General features: G+C 49.1%; 1 protein-coding gene across 1 annotated transcript in view; it reads right to left on the bottom strand.

Moving 5' to 3' along the window:
* Positions 1–11384: 11384 nt before the first annotated feature.
* The window catches only part of LOC144177816 (uncharacterized), a 32581-nt gene continuing 25516 nt past the window's right edge, over positions 11385–18449 (bottom strand). The window contains exons 8-10 of the mRNA XM_077705401.1: positions 16618–16785; positions 15945–16131; positions 11385–15497 (exon numbers count right to left, since the gene is read on the bottom strand). Of these exons, the coding sequence (XP_077561527.1) occupies positions 15260–15497; positions 15945–16131; positions 16618–16785 (593 nt within the window). The 3' untranslated portion in view covers positions 11385–15259. The remainder of the gene's footprint in view (positions 15498–15944; positions 16132–16617; positions 16786–18449) is intronic.

Below are 18449 nucleotides of genomic sequence, written 5' to 3'. Positions count from 1 at the left end.
CTAAAAGGGGCCTTCGACAACGTGTCTCACGCGAGCGTGCTCCAAAATTTAAACAAAACGGGATGCGGTCGGAAGACCTTAAGCTACATCAAGTACTTCTTAACGAGAATAGGATGGATTGTAGGAACGCGCCGACGCAACGCAGGCGATGAGGCGCGCCATAGTGGAGGGCTCCGGATGAATTTTGACCACCTGGGGATCTTTATCGTGCGCCGAAATCTCGTACACACGGGCGTTTTTGCTTTTCGCCTCCATCAGAAAAGCGGCCGCCGCGGCCGGGAATCGAACCCGCGACCTTGTGCTCAGCAGCGCAACGCCTTAGCCACTGAGCCACCGCGGCGGGTTCTTAACGAGAATAACAGCGATTACCAGGATAGGGGAAAAGAAGTCGGAACCTGTCGAGCTCGGCGACAGAGGCACCCCTCAGGGGTCAGTCTTGTCGCCCCTGCTCTTCAATCTGGCCCTCCTGCCCCTGCCCAATCTACTCAAGCAAATCGAAGGCGTGAACCACGCGTTGTACGCTGACGATATTACGGTGTGGACGAACCGAGCCGGGTCCGATGCCTGGGCGGAGGAAGCCTTGCAGAGGGCGGCAACGACCGTACACGAATATGCAAAGACCTGCGGGCTGAGCTGCGCTCCCCAGAAAGCGGAGCTGCTCATAGTTCAGCTGGGACGACCCAAGAAGGAACTGCCGCCGAACGTGACCCTCACCATTGACGACACGGCCATTAAACCGACGCAACAGATCAGAATACTGGGTCTGCTGCTGCAAAGCCACGGACGAGCGTATACGCGGCCGTCACGAAGATCAAAAACACCTCGGAACAGATATTAAGCATGATCCGAAGGGTCTCTAACCGTAACAGAGGCCTAAAGGAACACGACGCAATGCGCCTAGTGCGGGCGTTCGTCGTGTCGAGGATGACCTACTCTGCCCCGTACCTCCAGCTAACGAAGGCTAACAGAGACACTCTGAATACGATGCTGCGTAAAGCAAGCAAGCAGGCAATGGGCCTGCCGATCTACTCGTCTACGCAGAAAGTGTTGGACATGGGGGCCCACAACACGGTGGAGGAGCTGATCGAGGCTCACTTGTCCAACCAAAGGGTACGGCTAAGCCAAACGGAGCACGGCCGGGTCGTCCTACGGAAAATAGGATGGCAGATAGAACCATTGCCAACCAAGGCGGCCCTTCCCGAGGAGTGGAAAGAGGCCATTCAAACCAAGCCACTCCCCAGGAACATGCAACCGGGGAAGGACGAAGGGAGGCGGACCGCACGAGCCAAGGCCCTGGGCCGACAGCTGGAGGAGAACCCTAGGGCCTCCGGGACGAACCATGGAGCTCGTGTGGGTACCGACTCACTCGAAGGTGGAAGGCAACGCCCTCGCCGACCACCACGCCCGAGAACTGTCCATGCGGGCCGAGGACGAGCCGGCTGAGCTACCGTATACCGTGATGAGCTTTAAAGACATTACTCAGATGTACAGAAACGCGAGGTGCAAACTTCCCGAACCGCCCCGCAGTTAACCAAGCAACAGCAAACGATCCTGTAGAGCAAGCAGGCGGGATCGCTAACGCATCCCGTTTTGTTACACCGAATATACCCGGCGGAGCACGACACACTCTGCCCTTTCTGCAAAACGGAAAGAGGCACTCTGGCACACATCATAGTCGAGTGCAAAGACCTCAAGAACCCCCCACCTCCCCTTCCCCCCAACACCCCCAAAACCAAACCTCCCGAGCGATGGGAGACCTTGTTGTCCAGCCCCGCCCTGCCAACTCAGCTCGCACTGACGGCCAGAAGCCAGGAGTAGCTGGAGACATATTTTCGAGCTCAATAAAGTTGACTCTCTCTCTCTCTCTCTCTCTCTCTCTCTCTCTCTCTCTCTCTCTCTCTCTCTCTCTCTCTCTCTCTCTCTCTCTCTCTCAAGTGAAATTATTAATAGTCCAGTCAATGGCAATAGTCCAGTCCAGCTTATAAGAAGTCGAGCTATTTTCTAAAATTAGGGGCAGTAAACGTAGTAAGGCTGTAGTCCCGCCCATAGGTCGGCAAAACAGAAAGAACTCACTCAAACTCAATCACAATTTTTTTCATTCACGCTGTACTCAATCAAACTCAGACTCAAAAAGTTCGTCTGTTCACAAAATCACTCGTACTCACTCATCAAATACTCATTTGTAATCGTACTCACTTGTACTCAAACTCATTTGTCCTCACGAGTATTCATACTCAATCTGTACTCATGAGTACTGAATCTGTACTCATGATTACTCACTCTGTACTCATGAGTACTCAATCTGTACTCACGAGTACTCAATCTGTACTCACGAGTACTCAATCTGTACTCATGAGTACTACTCATTCTGCACTCATGAGTACTACTCATTCTGCACTCATGAGTACTACTCATTCTGCACTCATGAGTACTCAATCTGTACTCATGAGTACTCAATTTGTATTACTCACGAATAATCAACTTATCTGCACTGTTAGCTAGGTCGTAGCTCGAATGAAAGACTAAGTAGAAAAAATAAATTGTTTAATTGATTAGAAAAACACAGGTTACATATAAATCAGGACAGAGGAAGAAAACGTCTGACGCGGTGCACTGTCGTTGGGCGACTTACTGCGCGAAGGCAAGTACATGTGACAAAGCAAAACGGAACGTAAGCACTCGCGTTGCGTCTGGTGTCTCCTCTTGTTCTCAGGCCGGGTCGGTCTCAGGGGAGCTCGGGGGTTGTCGGTGCAGCCGTGGCCGTAAACTGCGTTTTTCTGCGTGTCTTCGGGTGGCAGCTTTTGTCGTCCGTTTTCTTGTTTGCACTACTGTTTGCACTACTGTACTCAGGAGTGCATATACTCAAGAGTGCAAGCACTCGCAAAAACAGTATTCATGACTATTGTACTCAGGAGTGCTGTGTACTCATGAGTGATGTGTACTCATGAGTGCTGTGTACTCATGAGTGCTGTGTACTCATGAGTACTCATACTCATTAGTACTCAAACTCATGAGTACTCATACTCATGAATACTCATACTCATGAATACTGTACTCATGAGTACTCATACTCATGAGTAGTGTACTCATGAGTACTGTACTCACGAGTAGTGGACTTACTCCTGTACTCACTCGTCATCGTACTCACTGTTTTTTTCTGGGTGTGTGATCACTCATCATCGTACTCACTCGTGAGTTTGAGTACAAATGAGTACAAATGAGTGTACTCACGAGTGAGTACGCCGACCTATGGGACTCCCGCCGATAGCAGGAATTCCGGCAGCGAAAGTACTAAGGCTATCCGCCGATGGTGGAAATTTTGCGGCAGCCAAAGTGTTACGGCTATTGTAGTCCAGCGGATGGCGAAAATTTTGACAGTACTAACGCTATAGTCGAGCTAATGGAGGAAGTTAAGGAAGGGAGTGAAAGTACTAAGGGTATAGTGCAGACGACGGTGGAAATTTTACAGCGGCCAAATTTCCAAGTTGAGAATTTTGGGGCAGTGAAAAGTTCTAAGGCTTTAGTCGAGAAATATGGCGGCAATTTTCGGGCGCCTTGAGTCAACACGCTGGCGAAAATTTGGGGGCAGTGAAAGTACTAATGCCATAGTCCAGGAGATGGTGCAAATTTGGGGGAGTGAATTTGCGCCGCCTGCCCCCGCTTCTCCGCGGGGTCTACGGGATTAGCTGTGTAGATTATAGCGGCTCATGCAATGTTTTGCTTCTTTTTGCCGTTCCGTGCCTTAAACGACTTGGTATCCTTATGCCTGCAAGCCCATAGTGCGTTTAGAGCACTTCAAGAAACAGCTGTTGAGGAACGACAATGATGATAGCAATAAAGAGGCCGCTGCACGGGAACGGGGGCACGGGCCTAGCTCGCGCCTCGCGCTCGGGCAGTTCCGCGTGACGAGCCCATCGAACGGGCGACCGACTGTCGGGCTCCTTTCTTACGTCGCGATCCGCGACAACAGCTACGGCTTGGTAGGGTGCTCGAACGCCAACAAAAGCTATCCGGATACGCGGTTCTGCATGCGCGTTTTCCTGACCGCTCTACGGGAGTCAGCGACCGCAGCAGCGTATCGCCACTGTCAGCTCCGAACACGTAGGCACAAGGGAAGTCAATGGACCTTTTTCCAGTAGCGATCTGCGCATGCGCGGGCTGCCGGTCCGCCATTCTTGGCAGGCGCCTCGGGCATTGGATTGGATTGGAAAAACTTTTATTGGGCCGGCGGTTAAAGCCTTACACTAAGACTTCAGACTTGGCCGGAGTCGCCCTCGCCGTCGCCGCCAGGCCCGAGCCTCGCTTCCCGTCATCGGGTCGCTCGGGCTCCTGCCTGGTCAACGCTACGAGGACCCGCTGGACGGCCTGGATTTGGAGGTCTTGGTCATCGGATCGCTTCGCCTCCTCAAAGGCGGGTGGCAGTCTTCCTGTCGTGGATTCTTCCGGGAAGTTGAGACAGTCCCAGACAATGTGCTCGAGGGTCGCGGTGGCTTTACGACACACCCTGCACGTATCGTCTGGGTGCGTCTCCGGGAACATCTTGTGCATTAGGGACGGGCTCATGATCGTTCTTGTCTGGAGCTGCCTGTACACGACTGCTTGTTCTCTGCTCAGCCCTTTGCAGGGCGGTGGGAGCGTTCGTCTCGCGAGTCGATAAGCCTGGGTTATTTCCTTGTATCCCGTCATTCTGTCTCTCGTGCTGTGCCACGGGCGTTCCCCGCTTGGCCCGGCGCGGCCTGTTAGTTCGCGCGCCCGGGCGTGTGCGGTTTCGTTGTGGTTCGCACTGACGTCCGACACCTCTCCTGCGGGTGCCGGGAACCACTTGATTTTCTTCTTTTCCACGATTGTTGGCGCCCCTCTCAGGATTTTCTCCGCAGCTCGGGAGACCCTTCCTCGTGCGAAGTTCCTGACCGCTTGCCTTGAGTCGCTGAGAACAGTGGTGCATCCTAGGTCTTTAAGGGCCAGTGCTACGGCCACTTCCTCAGCTTCTTCTGGTTTGTCGCTTCTCGTACTGGCCGCCGCCCTGACGTTGCCTTCGGCGTCGACCACGGTTACGGTGAAACCGCTTCCGTTCTCGTACTCGGCTGCGTCTACGTAGCGGGCACCCGCGTCTCCGGCGTGTAGTTCCGCCAGTGCCTTGGCCCTCGCTTTTCGTCTGCCCTCGTTGTAGTCGGGGTGCACGTTACGCGGGATCGCATCCACCCGGATCATGCCCCTGACCTCGTCCGGGATCGGCATCTTGACTCCCTGTTGCTCGTGGTATCGAAGCCCCAGCCGTTCGAGGATTCTCCTTCCAGTCTTAGTTGTTGCCAGTCTCTCCAGCTGCGCCGTTCTCTGAGCTTCAATCACTTCATCTAGGGTGTTGTGGATGCCTAGGCTGAGCAGTCTCCCGGTGCTTGTAGACTCGGGTACCCCGATGGCCGCCTTGTATGCCTTTCGGATGGTCCCTTCCAACTTATTCTTCTCGCCATTCTTCCACCTGTGGAAGGCGGCCAAAGGCGGCCACGTACGTGATGTGGCTCATTACGAAAGAGTGCACGAGTCTTGTGAGGTTCTCCTCGCGTAGCCCCCTCTTTTTGTTTGACCGCCTCGGGCAAAATAAACAAAAGTGCGCCCCTCGGTTTTCTGCTTAGGGAGCGGCTATAATCGCACGTTTTCTTTTTTTTTTTTTTCTCTTTGGACTCCTCGTGGACTCCTCGTGGATTTGGACACCTCGTGGTGGGTTCGTACGTGCATGCAGTAATGGCTTTCTAAGAAAAGGGGCGAAGACGCTTGAGACTAGCGTCACTAAATAAGCTACGCTTAAGAGTACCGCCACTTTGCGCACCCGGGAGCGTCTGGGGGCCATTTTGTTTCTGGCTTGCAGTGTTTCCATCTCTCCTAACAAAACCGCCGCCGGTTGTGACGGGCAGAGTGCGACTAGCCACCCTAGCGTCCACGCAGCGAGGAAAGAAAGAGAGAGGAGAGGCGCCCAGAAACAAAATGGCTGCGCCCATATTCAAACAAATATCACGTGGTGCTGACAGACCAATGAAAATCCTGGCGGCACAAAACAATGAGAAAAAAGAGTGCCGATACTCTAAAAGCCTTTATTTAGTGACGCTACTTGAGACTGACCACGCTGCCAGCGCATGGCTGCCAGTGTGGGGTTTATGAAAATAAAAAAAAAAAGGGGGGGGGGGGTGGCGCTTCGAACACGGCAGATTAGTCACGAGAACGTTCGCCTGCTACCGTGACATTCGTTGTGAAAGGTGCGGGTGACGGGTCAGTGCGGGAGGGGCAGCAGGACCAGGATATTTTGTGCACGAGTTCTCCGAAAGCCAAACTTTATTGGGGGTGTGCCTTACTGCCATTTTTAGTTCGCCGTGGCGGCCGCTAGAGGGACCGGTACTAGAACAAGGTCCATTGTCACCTCGTTTAGACCTGATACTGGCACAGTGAGAGATTGGTTTCGTCCTCCAGCGTGTGCAATGAATGCCGCTTCGTTTCGAATAAATGCATGCGTCGTAGAAAAATATGTTTCAGGGATGTGATTATACCCCCCTCACACGGGCACTTTCAATCGCGATTGAAGTGAATCACTATCGAGTTTTTGAGCGCGCTCGACGCACTGCCGCTGCTATTTCAATCCCGATCGAGAAGTTGACCCGGTTGGTAGTACGCCAGATCGCGCTAAAAATGTACTTCGCGGTCCGCGACTGGCAACTTCGCGCGGTCGTAGGTATACGTAACTATGTAAATTTTACCGCGCGTTTATTTGGGTCAAGTTATTTGACACAATTTGTGGCGTTAGTTGAAGTTGTCACCTTTTGTGCCATTACTAAGCGGGGACGAGAGTATCTCCGCTTTCGTTCGATCGCGCTTGGGGAACCAGGATTGAGTTCGAGCGGGATCGGGCTCGATCGCGATTGAAACTGCCGTGTAGCAGCGCCCGATCCGGATTGAGCTCGATCCGGATCGACTCAATCGCGATTGAAAGTGCCCGTGTGACAGGGACCCGGCCCGTGTGACACGGGTTAAGGACCGGCTGGCCTGCTGGACCTGCTGGCCTGCTGGACCTGCTGGCACGACGAGACGTAACCTCGCAGGCAGCCCCCGTCAGGACAAAGCGCGTGTGGGGTGGCCCGCCACCTTAGCGGGTCGAGAACATAATTTATAGACAAAATCGGTAAGTGTCATTTATTCAGTATGTCAGCAGCGACAAACCGAATAAATGACACTTACCGATTTCAGATGCGAAGCATCTTATGGTCGGGGCTATGTCCCTCCCTTGTCGTTGTCGTTGTTGCGCTGTCCACACCCCCACTGCGCATGCTCGGCTTGCTGAACGCCTGGTCCCGTCTATGGCTCCTGGAGCGACAGTGTTGTCGGTGTCTTCCTGGGCCGGCACGAGACGAGCACGCTTCCCCTTTAAGATGGCAAGCTAGACGAGTTGGTATTGGTTCATGGTGATAGAAAATATTTGGTTCATATTTGAAATATTTGGTTCACATATTTGAAAGAATTGGTTCATGGTGATAGAAATGGCTATTTTCTATCACCATTCCCCTTTAAGGGCTCCTGGAGCGACAGTGTTGCCGATGTATTCCTGGGCCGGTACGAGACGAGCACGCTTCACGCGCCTTCGACGTTTCATCGTCGTCGGCAGCGGCGTGCGTCGGCGATTCTCGGCGGGTCGTGATTACAAGCAGCTCACAACCATCCGGGGAACGTGCATCGACCTCATCTTCAGCAACTTCAGGGTTCATCCGCTACAACAGCCCTTGACTCTACATTTCACAGACCATAAGGCGGACATAATCAAAGCGGAACGCCAACCAGAGCTCGACGCCACCTACGTTGAACATGACGATGATAATGCTTAAATAAAGACAAACTCATACCACGTACAACGTCTCTCTCTCTCTCTATCTTTTATGCCTCTCCACTCTAACCCCCCCCCCCCCCCCTCCAATAAAATTACACCATCTTACCGTAGGGGAACCCTGAGTAGAATGCGAAACAGCCATGGGGTCAACGCAATTTCCCATTTCGTAGTTCCGGTAAGTGAAAAGTGTGGTAGTTACCATGGAAACCAAATGGTAAATATAACGGTAGCTACGTGCCTCAACCTCACGGAAACGACGAACTGAAAACTAATGGGCACTTGAATCGACCCCATGCCTTCTTCGCATAGGGTTCCTCGCTCAGGGTTCCTCGCATAGGCTTTGCTCAGGGTTCCCCTACGGAAAGATAGCGTAATTTTTTCGATGCCGCTTGAACGTATATCCACGCACGACACGGAGCAACAGTGTGTGACTGCGGCGTCGTCTGCTCGCCCCGCAGTCCCCAAAAAATGCCCGCCAGGTGGGCACCGGTCACCGGAAAATGGCGAACCCGGCAAAATTCAGCTGATCGCGGAAATTTTGGGGCAGAAAAAGTACTTTGCGGAAATTTTGTCGAAGTAGAGATGCGGAAATTTTGGGGTAACCAAAGTTCCAAAACTATCGTCCGGCCAATGGCGAACATTTTTGTGCAGTGAGAGTACCAAGTCTAAAGTATTGTCCAGCCAGCCGATGGCGAAGATTTTGGAGCATAAAGGTGCTAAAGGTATGCAAAGACGATGGCGGAAATTTTGGGGCAGCCAAAGGAGGTACACGTTGACCAATACAGATCTTCGCTTATGTTCTATGGTCCTTGTTAGTCTGCTAGCAGGAACCATAACCCTAATGTTGTTGGCTAGGAGCCGGAATTACTCTATTTCGCTTCCACCATGCTTCTGCAACAAACCTTCAATAAACAATTTTATTGGCATTATACTTATTATGTGTTTATTGCGCGTATAGAAACCCACAGCAAGGCATAGACTGGCAGGGTTTTCTCCGTCCCCCCCCCCTCTCACAAAAAAAAGGCTGGATACCTTCACAATTACCAATGTGTAGTTCGTCACAAGATTGCTGTTCTATTCTGGAGTAAAATTTTGCAAACAAAATCTCTCAAAGCGGACGGTATGTTCACGGGAATGTGGGGAAAAGGAGTCAAGGATTGCTGCTGCATGCTGTGAATGTGGTGAGAAACTAATAAAAAGTCAAAGGAGCTGTGTAGTATAGCATAGCTTATTTACTGTCCATAGAACCGTCAATTTTCCAAAGTATAAAAGGCATCATCTTGCAAAGGCAGCCGCTTCGAAGAAAATTGGCAATATAATGCAATAGATTCAACCGTGGACCGTTAGAGAAGTCCGCAAGCATAAATGGCACGTTTGGACTACAACTACTGCCATGCCCCCAATGCTCGGTATACACAGGCTCTCGGGGTTTAGATGTTCCAATGAATTACATGTTCCAACTGAATTCCATGTTCCAGTGATGACACCCAACACTGCGTCTTGTATTGTATGTCATTTAATCTTCAAAAATTGCCGAAATATAAATATTTCAAAACCTGAAACCGCCAAATTGCGTACTAACAACCATAGATATGTGCACTTATCTGCCAAGATGCTATACACAAGTCAAATTACTTTCCCCTCAAAGATCTGCGCATAAAAGCTGTGCTTTAGCATATATTGTTACGCGGTGGAAAATGGAAGACAAACCATGGAAGATGACGCGATGATTTTAATGGGCGACCACGATAGCACAAGGGGCGGGAGTGTGCTCCACTCGGTTCGTCATCGTATTCTATGTCAGGTTAACGTGGCGCAGCGTGCCACTGCCTTCTTCTTTCTCGGAGGAATACGATATAAGGAGGGCCTCGATTATGCATATGTACAAAAAGCAAGAAAATACTTGTTCGACTCACTCATTTGCCATGAATGCCAGTAAAAAAATGGCTGCAGCTCAGCTCAGCTAACCCTGGATATGCAAAGCGAAAGCTTGGCTTAGCCTGGTTAAGTCTTGTTTTCACTCGGTTAACCTTTGATTTATCTGCAATTGTTGCACTATTCGTCCAAAGCCTGCCTTTGTCTACAGTTGTGGTCCCGCTTCCGGTGTTTTCAGAGCCAAGCGGGTCGCCGGGCGATATCCGCAGGGGGTCAGTCGCCGATTGCCGACAACGGCTAAAAAGCCGCCAGCTCCCGCGCAATGCTCAGAGAAGGCGGCCGGCCTCGCTCTCATTCATGGCCAGGCTCGCATGCACGTGGCGAGTCACGTGGTCAGGCGCGAACCAGCTGCGGACATGGAGGAAGAAAAAGTTAGGAGACGGCATGACGTCACGCAGCTAGCCTTCGCAAGCCCAGCTCCGTTGAAGCCGCTCCCTCCGCCGTTTCTCTTTCTCAAGCCGCCGAAGTCGGCCCAGCACGTGACCTCCATGGTCGGGTGGGCCGGCGGCGGCGGTCTCTGACTCCGGCGCTTCTCTCGTGTTTGGTTGGCGGTAGCTTTTCCCCGTCCTTTCTGCATTTGTCTGCTCGGTGATCTCATGCCCGCGTGCGGGCAGGAGTGCCGCGTATGTGTGAGAGACGAAAGCCGTGGGAAAAAAACCAACATATATCAGGCTTCGCGACAACGGCCGGCAGAGTAGTTTCGAGCAGACGAAATTGAAGAGCTCGCGGCGGCGGCGCGATGGAGTCACGTGGTGCAGTGACGCCTGGGCCGACTTCGATTTTACTTTTTATGTATAGGCTTCACGTTTCTCCGGTAGCGCCGTCTCCTAACTTTTTTTCCTCCATGGCTGCGGAGAGCGCATGCGCCAAGCCGGCAGCGGCGGCGGGAGCGGCGAACGCGGCCGTTTTTTTTTCTTTTTCTTTATTGGAAGAACGCGGCCGTCGGCGTAGCTCGGTTAAGGTGGCTAGAATGGGGGAGCTCGCCACCTTATAGCCACCCATTCTAGCCACCTTAGCTCGGTCGGCGGAGCTCGGCCCGGCGAGTCACATGATGCGTTGGCAAGTATACGTACTGCGCAACTCCGGTCAAATGAAAGTCGAGTTTACCGCGACGGCGAAAACACTCGACGAGATTAGTAAAGCTTTGCTTTAAAACCGAAGCTGACACTAGAATAGCCAATGCCCGACATGACATTACATTGCGTAAACGGGCTAGGCCTCCCTCTATATTGACCTGAAAGTAGAGTTCATAATTTGAGGCCGTGGCTCTGGTATTTTATTTTTATACTACGAGTAAAAATTATTAAAAGATGACCTTGCAGCTTTGGCATCGATAGGCATTAAATTCCATTTGCATTGTTTGTACCATGTGAGCCAAACGATGCAATTCCACTGCTGCTGCTTTTGAACTGGTGAGTGTGCACACACAATGAAAGGTTCCTTCCCAAGCTAAGCCAAGGTTCATTGTATTTGTTTTATCCCACCATGTTTTATCCCATTCGTTTTATTGTCAGGTGATTACAAACCTCTCTAGAAGCCCCCCCCCCCCCCTCAAAAATGGAAATAAGTGCACAGGTTCTTCCAAGTTTTTCCTCGTAGTTTTAATTGGTCTATAATGTACACATAGTAAACAGTGTTGAAATCACTCATGCAAGGAAGGGCACTCAACATCTCTCCTGTTTAAGAGAGGTGCAAGGTTCTTTTTTTTTTTCCTCTACACGTCAGATCAGCTTTCTGACTCTCAAGTGCACAATTTGCTCTGTTGTTGCTGACGATGAACACACACACTTGCAAAGTTTTAAAATCTAACATACAATAACAAGCCACCGTTACCTACTGCTAGCCAGCCTTGCGGTCAGCACGCATCTCGCTGACCACATCGATCAATGGTTTCGGAAAATGTATGTAATGCAATAAATACTGCTCCAAAAACGAAGAGATTTCGAAACAATACTTCACGACAGCTCCACCGGTGTGCGTTAAATATGAAGATCGGCTCAATTAAAAGTCGTTCACTGAGAGGCATTGCTTGGCCTCGCGAAGCAGGCAGACAGAAAGGTGAGTGAAACTCGCATGGCATCTTCGGCACGACTAGCGTCTTGAGGACTGTGAACATGGTTTTGTAGACACCAACTTTCACCGACGTAGTGAAGCATTGCACGGAGATGGGACTGCACAAGTGACAGCTTGTTGTGCAAAGAAACAACTAAGGCCTGATGATAATGTCGACGTCATTAGCAAAGATCGTGTCACGAAAGACAGCTTGCATTTAGATGCTTTATCCAAGGGAGAAGAAGCACTCTCCCAGTACTCGGTTAGAACATCTGTGGCTTGCCCAGCTTCCCAAGTGAAGTTTTATTGCAGCAGTAGAGAGACAGGCGAGTCAGTGTACATTCAATATTGGTTAAACTGTGCAACTTAGATAAGTACAAACGCTGGTGTTGTGTTCTCTGTATGTCCTTGTCTAAGTGGCACTGTTTGACCAACAGTGATGACAACGCTTGTTGTTTACACAAAATTACCCTGAAAATTTTGTCAGACGTATTTTCATGTTGGAGAGATTCTTGGAGGGCCTAACAGCTTGCCGCTGCTAAACTTCAAATATCAGCTGCATGTTTTGAAAACTTTATTAAAGCTGCAATAAAACTGTGCTGCTCCAGTGGGCAAGAACACTCTACTAAAAACAACAACGAAAAGATGTGCAAAGCAATGCCAGCAATGTAGTCATATTCAAAGATGTGTGAAAGCTTTAGCTGACGTCTACAAACGAAAACAAAGGGAGCATGATACCAAAGGCAGCTTTTTCTTCTGAAAACATTTTGAGAGGGTCGTATAGCTACATGTGCTGCTGCGAGAACTTTCGGCTACGTTCGGAAAGACACATCTCACGCAAACACCTTCCTCGAGCCATGATGTAAATAAACATTTTGAGAGGTCAGCCGAGTTTTTGTTTTTGTTTGTTTTCTTTTTTGTGTGTCGTCCAGATCAGCTCACACATTTTCATAATCAACAATTAATGCTTAAGTAAAAATGAGGAAAATAAAAACACAGTTAACAACACGAAACAAGAGTGATGAATACGCATGCCATGAGTTTATCTTACAAAACAGGACACCATAAATAGATTCACGAGCTCAAAAAAAAAAATCCTAGTCTTGCACTGATCCCCAGCAAAGGGCATTGCATATATATACTGCAATGTACAACAAACAGAAGGAATAGGTCAGAGGTGTGCACCTAATAGAACTCCAAAGGCCCTTTGCTGAAATGATGGCAGGACCGAAAAGAGTAACACCAGCCCACACCTACTAGATAAAAAGATGACAAGTCCCATTTAGAAGCTTTGAAGACATATTTTTCTTTAGAACCAGGCACATAAATTAGGCCTGGATAGGCTTAAAGGGCAATATGAGCTCATTCGAGGAAGAAAAAACAAAATCAAAACAATAGAGTCATTTGAACACAATTGTTAGCGTTGATGAGAGAAAAGCAGACCCACTGGGGGGGTAAAACTTATCTGAAGTTGGGTCATTGTACATTGAAAATAATGCCGTGCCTTCAAATGTAACATCACAGACTAGATTGTATGTTTACAATGGTTGAGCATGTTCATACAACGCAAAAAAAGAATGGGGGGGAGGTGGAGGAAAGGCTGGTTGCTGCAAATTGGTTAACATGGGAAGGAGGCGTACAGCAGCCCATTATGACACGATATTCAGAGGTGCGATGCTAGGACTAAAACCCGGGCTGAACACCATTATTTCTGGCCCTCTTGTGCGACAGACAGGAGGCAACTCAATCTATTACAACGTCGGGAGGCCCAGTGCTGAGGCGCAAAGCAATTTGCAGAGAGCCGCTCCAAAACACCTCCATTTACCGAAACTTGTTAAATTCAGTGTGCCTAGACAGAATAGAGACTGAAAAACACACCAAAACCCGCCGCAGTGACTCAGTGGCTAAGTTTTTGTGCAATTTGCAATTTTAGGGACATGATCATGAGATCCATGTTGCTAACAGGTTTAGCTCACCCCTGGCTAACAAAGGTGCCATGCAACGGCACTGAATTTAACAATCACAAGAAAATGCGGTGCGGCAGTGTTGATAGTAGCCAAAAGCCAAGCCTAGCCAACATGTGAAACAAATTTGTCACATGCATGCCTCGACTTGTTCCTTGTAACCATCCAACTTCACACCACACCGTCGGTTTATTTTGAGGAACTACATTTTTATGTGTTACGAGACCAGATCCATTGACTCTGCAATACTCTGAGGTCTGTACAGAGGCATCGATCATTTAAAATTTTCTGCATGCATGTTACAGCAATCTTCTACAAGTGTTATACACACACTCTGAACATGAGTTAACTTTTGATTAGACCTTGTTTTGCTCCAATTGATAAGTAAACTGTCAGAAATCCTTGTCCTTTTCCTTTTTTTTTTTTTTTTCAGGCTCACCTCTGAAAGTTGCTTTGCGCGAAAAACAGCTTGGGCTCTACTTCCCGCCAGGTGCATCTCAGAGAGTGCAGGGGGCACAACCCTCCATATTTAGAAATGTAGAAGGAACAGGTGCTCGTTTCGGTGGCAGTTGCCCCAATCAGAGCACACCGCCGCGAGATGCAAATGCGGTGTGGAGAATCGAAACATAGTCAAATACGATGAAACCGCAAATGTGGAGAAAAAAAAAACAGAGAAACACAATTGTACACAGAACTCAAACAAGAAAGTTTCACACGAAAGAGAGAAGGCATAGGAAATGGACCACAACATATTTAAAAAGTAAAAAAAAAAGAGGGTGATGGCGGCGATGTGATTCTCTCCTCCATTTTCTTTTCTTGCCTCCTCACCATGTTCCCATCATCATCGTTCAGAGCTAGATCACACATCCCTCCATCTCTCAAGGGACAAGAAACCATGCAAAAAGGAAGAACTCTGAATGCTGCCGGAAAAGAAACAGATCTATTAAGACCCAGGAATAAAAGCACACGCGCACGCACACACACACACACGCGCGCGCACACTCGAACACACACATGCCAGGTTTGTTGCACTACACAAGGGTCTCGGCACCCCCACGATCCCCCTGGCAGAGGGCAGCCTTGGGGGCAACTCTGCTTCCCACACGTGAACAGACATCGACACTACAGTATCGCGTATTTAAATAAAAAGCAGAGGGCACAGGGGAGGACCTTGAGGCCAGGCCTGGTGAGGATCGAATGGCTGGGCGCAGCGGAGGAGAGTGGGCAGGTGCAGTAGGCAAAAGGACGCATTACAAACATTGCACTTGGAGAAGAAAAAAAAACAACAACACGCGCCTTGCTATCATTTTTTTTTCGTCGTATCTCCACGAGATTCCATCGAAAATGTCCGCGTGTAGCAGCTCGACGTGGGAGAGGGGGTGAGACGAGGCCTTGTTCTTCTCCCCAGCCCATATTTTTCGCGGCGTAGCGCGTGCAGAGTTCAAGTCTCCATGAAACTGGCTGGCGAAAGGGAGGGCGGCCGCTTGCCGCCATGAGAGTCGCCGATGCCATTGGAGGACGACATGCGGGCCATCTTGCTCGACAGGGAGCCGACCAGCTCGCCGGTTCCCGGAGGTGACGTCATGGCCGACGAAGGGGCAGCCAGCAACGACGCCATGCTGGTGGGGCTGACGAGACTCGGCGGCGTGTCGAGCAGTCCTAGGCTGCCCTCGCGGTACCTGCATGTGACCAGAAAAGGAAAAATAGATGCCATGTTAGAGACAACTGCGCCTACCTCAGTGGCATATCATGCGAAGCCTTAGACTAGAAGTTACGCCATCACAGTGACATTTCTCTTGCATGGGGCTCAAACACAAAACATCTGTGGGAGTCAGCACCTGCAGCAACCTGGAACCTTGCATGAACAAGGTGGAAGCGAACGTTTCAGATAGATTGACCACTCCTTTGGGAGAGACTGCGTGGAAAGACGCCAGGTGCAGCTGACTGCCATCCTGATTACTCTGGCTACAGAATTCATGTCCAGTAGTACAACAGCACAAGAAAATTCACAAAAAAATGGTCACCCCAAGGATGTCCCAGTGAGGACGCCCTAAAGATGTCCCAGTGGGGGCATCCTCAAGATGTCCCGAGGTGTCGAGGCAGCAGGCGAGCAGAGGGAGACTTGCCTTCGAGCCCTCATGAGGGACTTGTATTCGGAGATGCGCAGCTTTTTGCCATCCACGATGCAGGTGCGCTTGGGCCGCGGCCGGTACCGGTAGTCGGGGTGCTTCTCCATGTGGAGCTTGCTCAGCCGCGACTGCTCCTCGTAGTAGGGCTGCTTCTCAGAGTTGGACATGGCCTTCCACCGAGCGCCTGCAACGCACACGTCCCTCACCGCTCAGTGCCCGTCGAAATCAGCCCAACAATAGATGCTACGAATGGCAACTTTGAGTGATCGCAAGTGCCATTAAGTGGCTGTAGCAAGCCCATTGGGATCCAAAGTCTCGTTGGTACTCGGGCCATAGTCTGGTGCGAACAGCAACTAATTTCGGTCAGTGAGAAGGATAATTTAGACAACCCTTGTTGGACTCAGCGTTTTAACACTATTTGGTGCACATAATGGCTAATCATAGTATAGTAATCATATTGATCATAGTAATGGCTCTGTATATTCACTGCTTTGTAGAAAACAGGCAACAGGTTACACTCATCAGATGCGTTCTGCACATCTTTCCGAATTGTGCAGTTCCTTTACAATGTGCTCACATTTTTTGTGGTATTAGTACACTCTTTGTCACCTAAAAAGCTATTGAGCCACCAGCACTAATGGGGTGATGTTCATAACAAACGCCCACTCACCGAGTATTTTGGAGATGTTGGAGTTGTGCATGTCTGGGCAGGCCTTGAGTATCTTGCGTCGTTCGTCTTTCGCCCAGACCATGAAGGCATTCATTGGCCGCTTGATGTGAGGCTTCCCATCCGGATCCTTCTTGGTCTGTCGTATGATCTTAGCGCCGACCATTTTGCCTGCACGAGGGTATTTAAAAGAGCACGTGTAATAAGCATTTGTACTCTTAAACGCAGTTAACTTCTACCAATGACAAAACTGGACCTCTCTTCTAAGGGTAAGTCTACAGTAGTTTGACAGAGCCAAAGTTACCACCTGTCTTATTTAACACTAAATAACAAAGCAATATGCCCATTTAGCAGTACTGACCTGTTTTTTAACTTGGTTGCTCACAAAAGAATAATCCTGCGCTACCAGCAAAAGTTGCACCTACTTTTCACCCTGGCGAAAATTACTTTTTTCAATTTAAATTTGCTCTTTTGGCTGTAAGAAACCACAAGTGCATAAACTCTGTTGTTTGTGACAGTTGCTGACACATCAGAAAGTGAGTCTCCGAGTAGAAAAGTCATGCTTACTTTTTGAACTGGTTTATCTAGGAAAAGTTTACTGACTATACGAAACCCAATTTAACGATTTACTTTTTTCAAAAAATTATTGATTAACAGCAATGTGTGCCCAGGGCACTTATTTCCCCAGTCCAGTGCAGGGGAAACTAGCTGGAACAAACTTACCTAACCTCCCCAACAATAGATGAAACTGGAAAAGCCATCTGAACAAAGACATAGCTCCCATCTATGCAACCTCCTGTTGATTTCTCTGTAGATGATATCATTCCTGACAATCTCCTATAAGGTTGATTCCTATTAATAAATTATCTGCACACGCTCTCTTCCAGTAAAGCATAATCAACACTGAATGCCTTCCGAGGTGACACTTTTACGTGCCAGTAACGAGAAACCTCACAAGGTCTTTCTTTTCACTAGCGCAATGTCTTCCAACCACAAAGGTGTCAGGGAGAACGCCTTTCCCCCATCTGTTGGGCTAAAGTGATGAGGATTCCTTATAAGAAAGTGGTGCTTGGTCAAAGAAGGGTGGATCCGTCTAAGGCATGTAAATGTTTTTTTTTTCCCGCAATGAACGTATTTTTTACATAAGAAAATTTTTTTCTTTTATATGCAATTTGTACATGCTAGGAATATCTGCTCAGGTTCAATGCACAGTGGGAATGCTAAAAAATAGAGGGTGAGTGTCTAATGGCACAGCCAACATTCTGCTTCACAGCCAGCTTCTCAGTGTGGTGACTCCAACGGAAGACGAAGAATTTGCAGAAATCTCAGAAAAATCTCCTCATAAACCCTCCCTTGCTTGCTCCGCAGACTGGTGGGAGGAGTGTGTAGTTAAAAAACATCCAATTCATAAAGCCAGAGGGAAAAAATGCCCAGGAGTTTTGCTCTGCTAACCGGCTAGACAGGCAACTACTACCTGAAGCTTCTGTGGCAACTAAAGATAAAAACATTTGCGTAAGTGAACCATTCATGTCCTTAAATCAAAGAATCTGCAGAAATTCAGAGAAGTGTCACTAATGCGTAGCGTTCTTGTACCGCTTGTCTAGAGTGCAAGTTCTTTACAGCCAAATTTTTGGGTTTTTCAAAACTGTGTTTCAAGCAATTCTCTATTTACGCTATTATAATGATTATGGGTGGAACTTCCGCCAAATCTAAATTTTTGTGGAAATGCAGGGCTCGCTACTTTTTGCTACTACTTTTCTCCTATTTTTCTTATTTTTTAGTTTTTCCCAATTCTGTTTGACCACTTATCTCCCTTTACACTGTCGCGAATGCGA

This window comes from Haemaphysalis longicornis, unplaced genomic scaffold (genome assembly GCF_048455015.1).
Source record: "Haemaphysalis longicornis isolate Haplotype H1 unplaced genomic scaffold, Haemaphysalis longicornis Haplotype H1 scaffold_316, whole genome shotgun sequence".
Lineage (NCBI taxonomy): Eukaryota > Metazoa > Arthropoda > Arachnida > Ixodida > Ixodidae > Haemaphysalis > Haemaphysalis longicornis.
The sequence above is the reverse complement of the archived record's forward strand: the minus strand, read 5'-3'. Positions and strand labels throughout refer to the sequence as shown.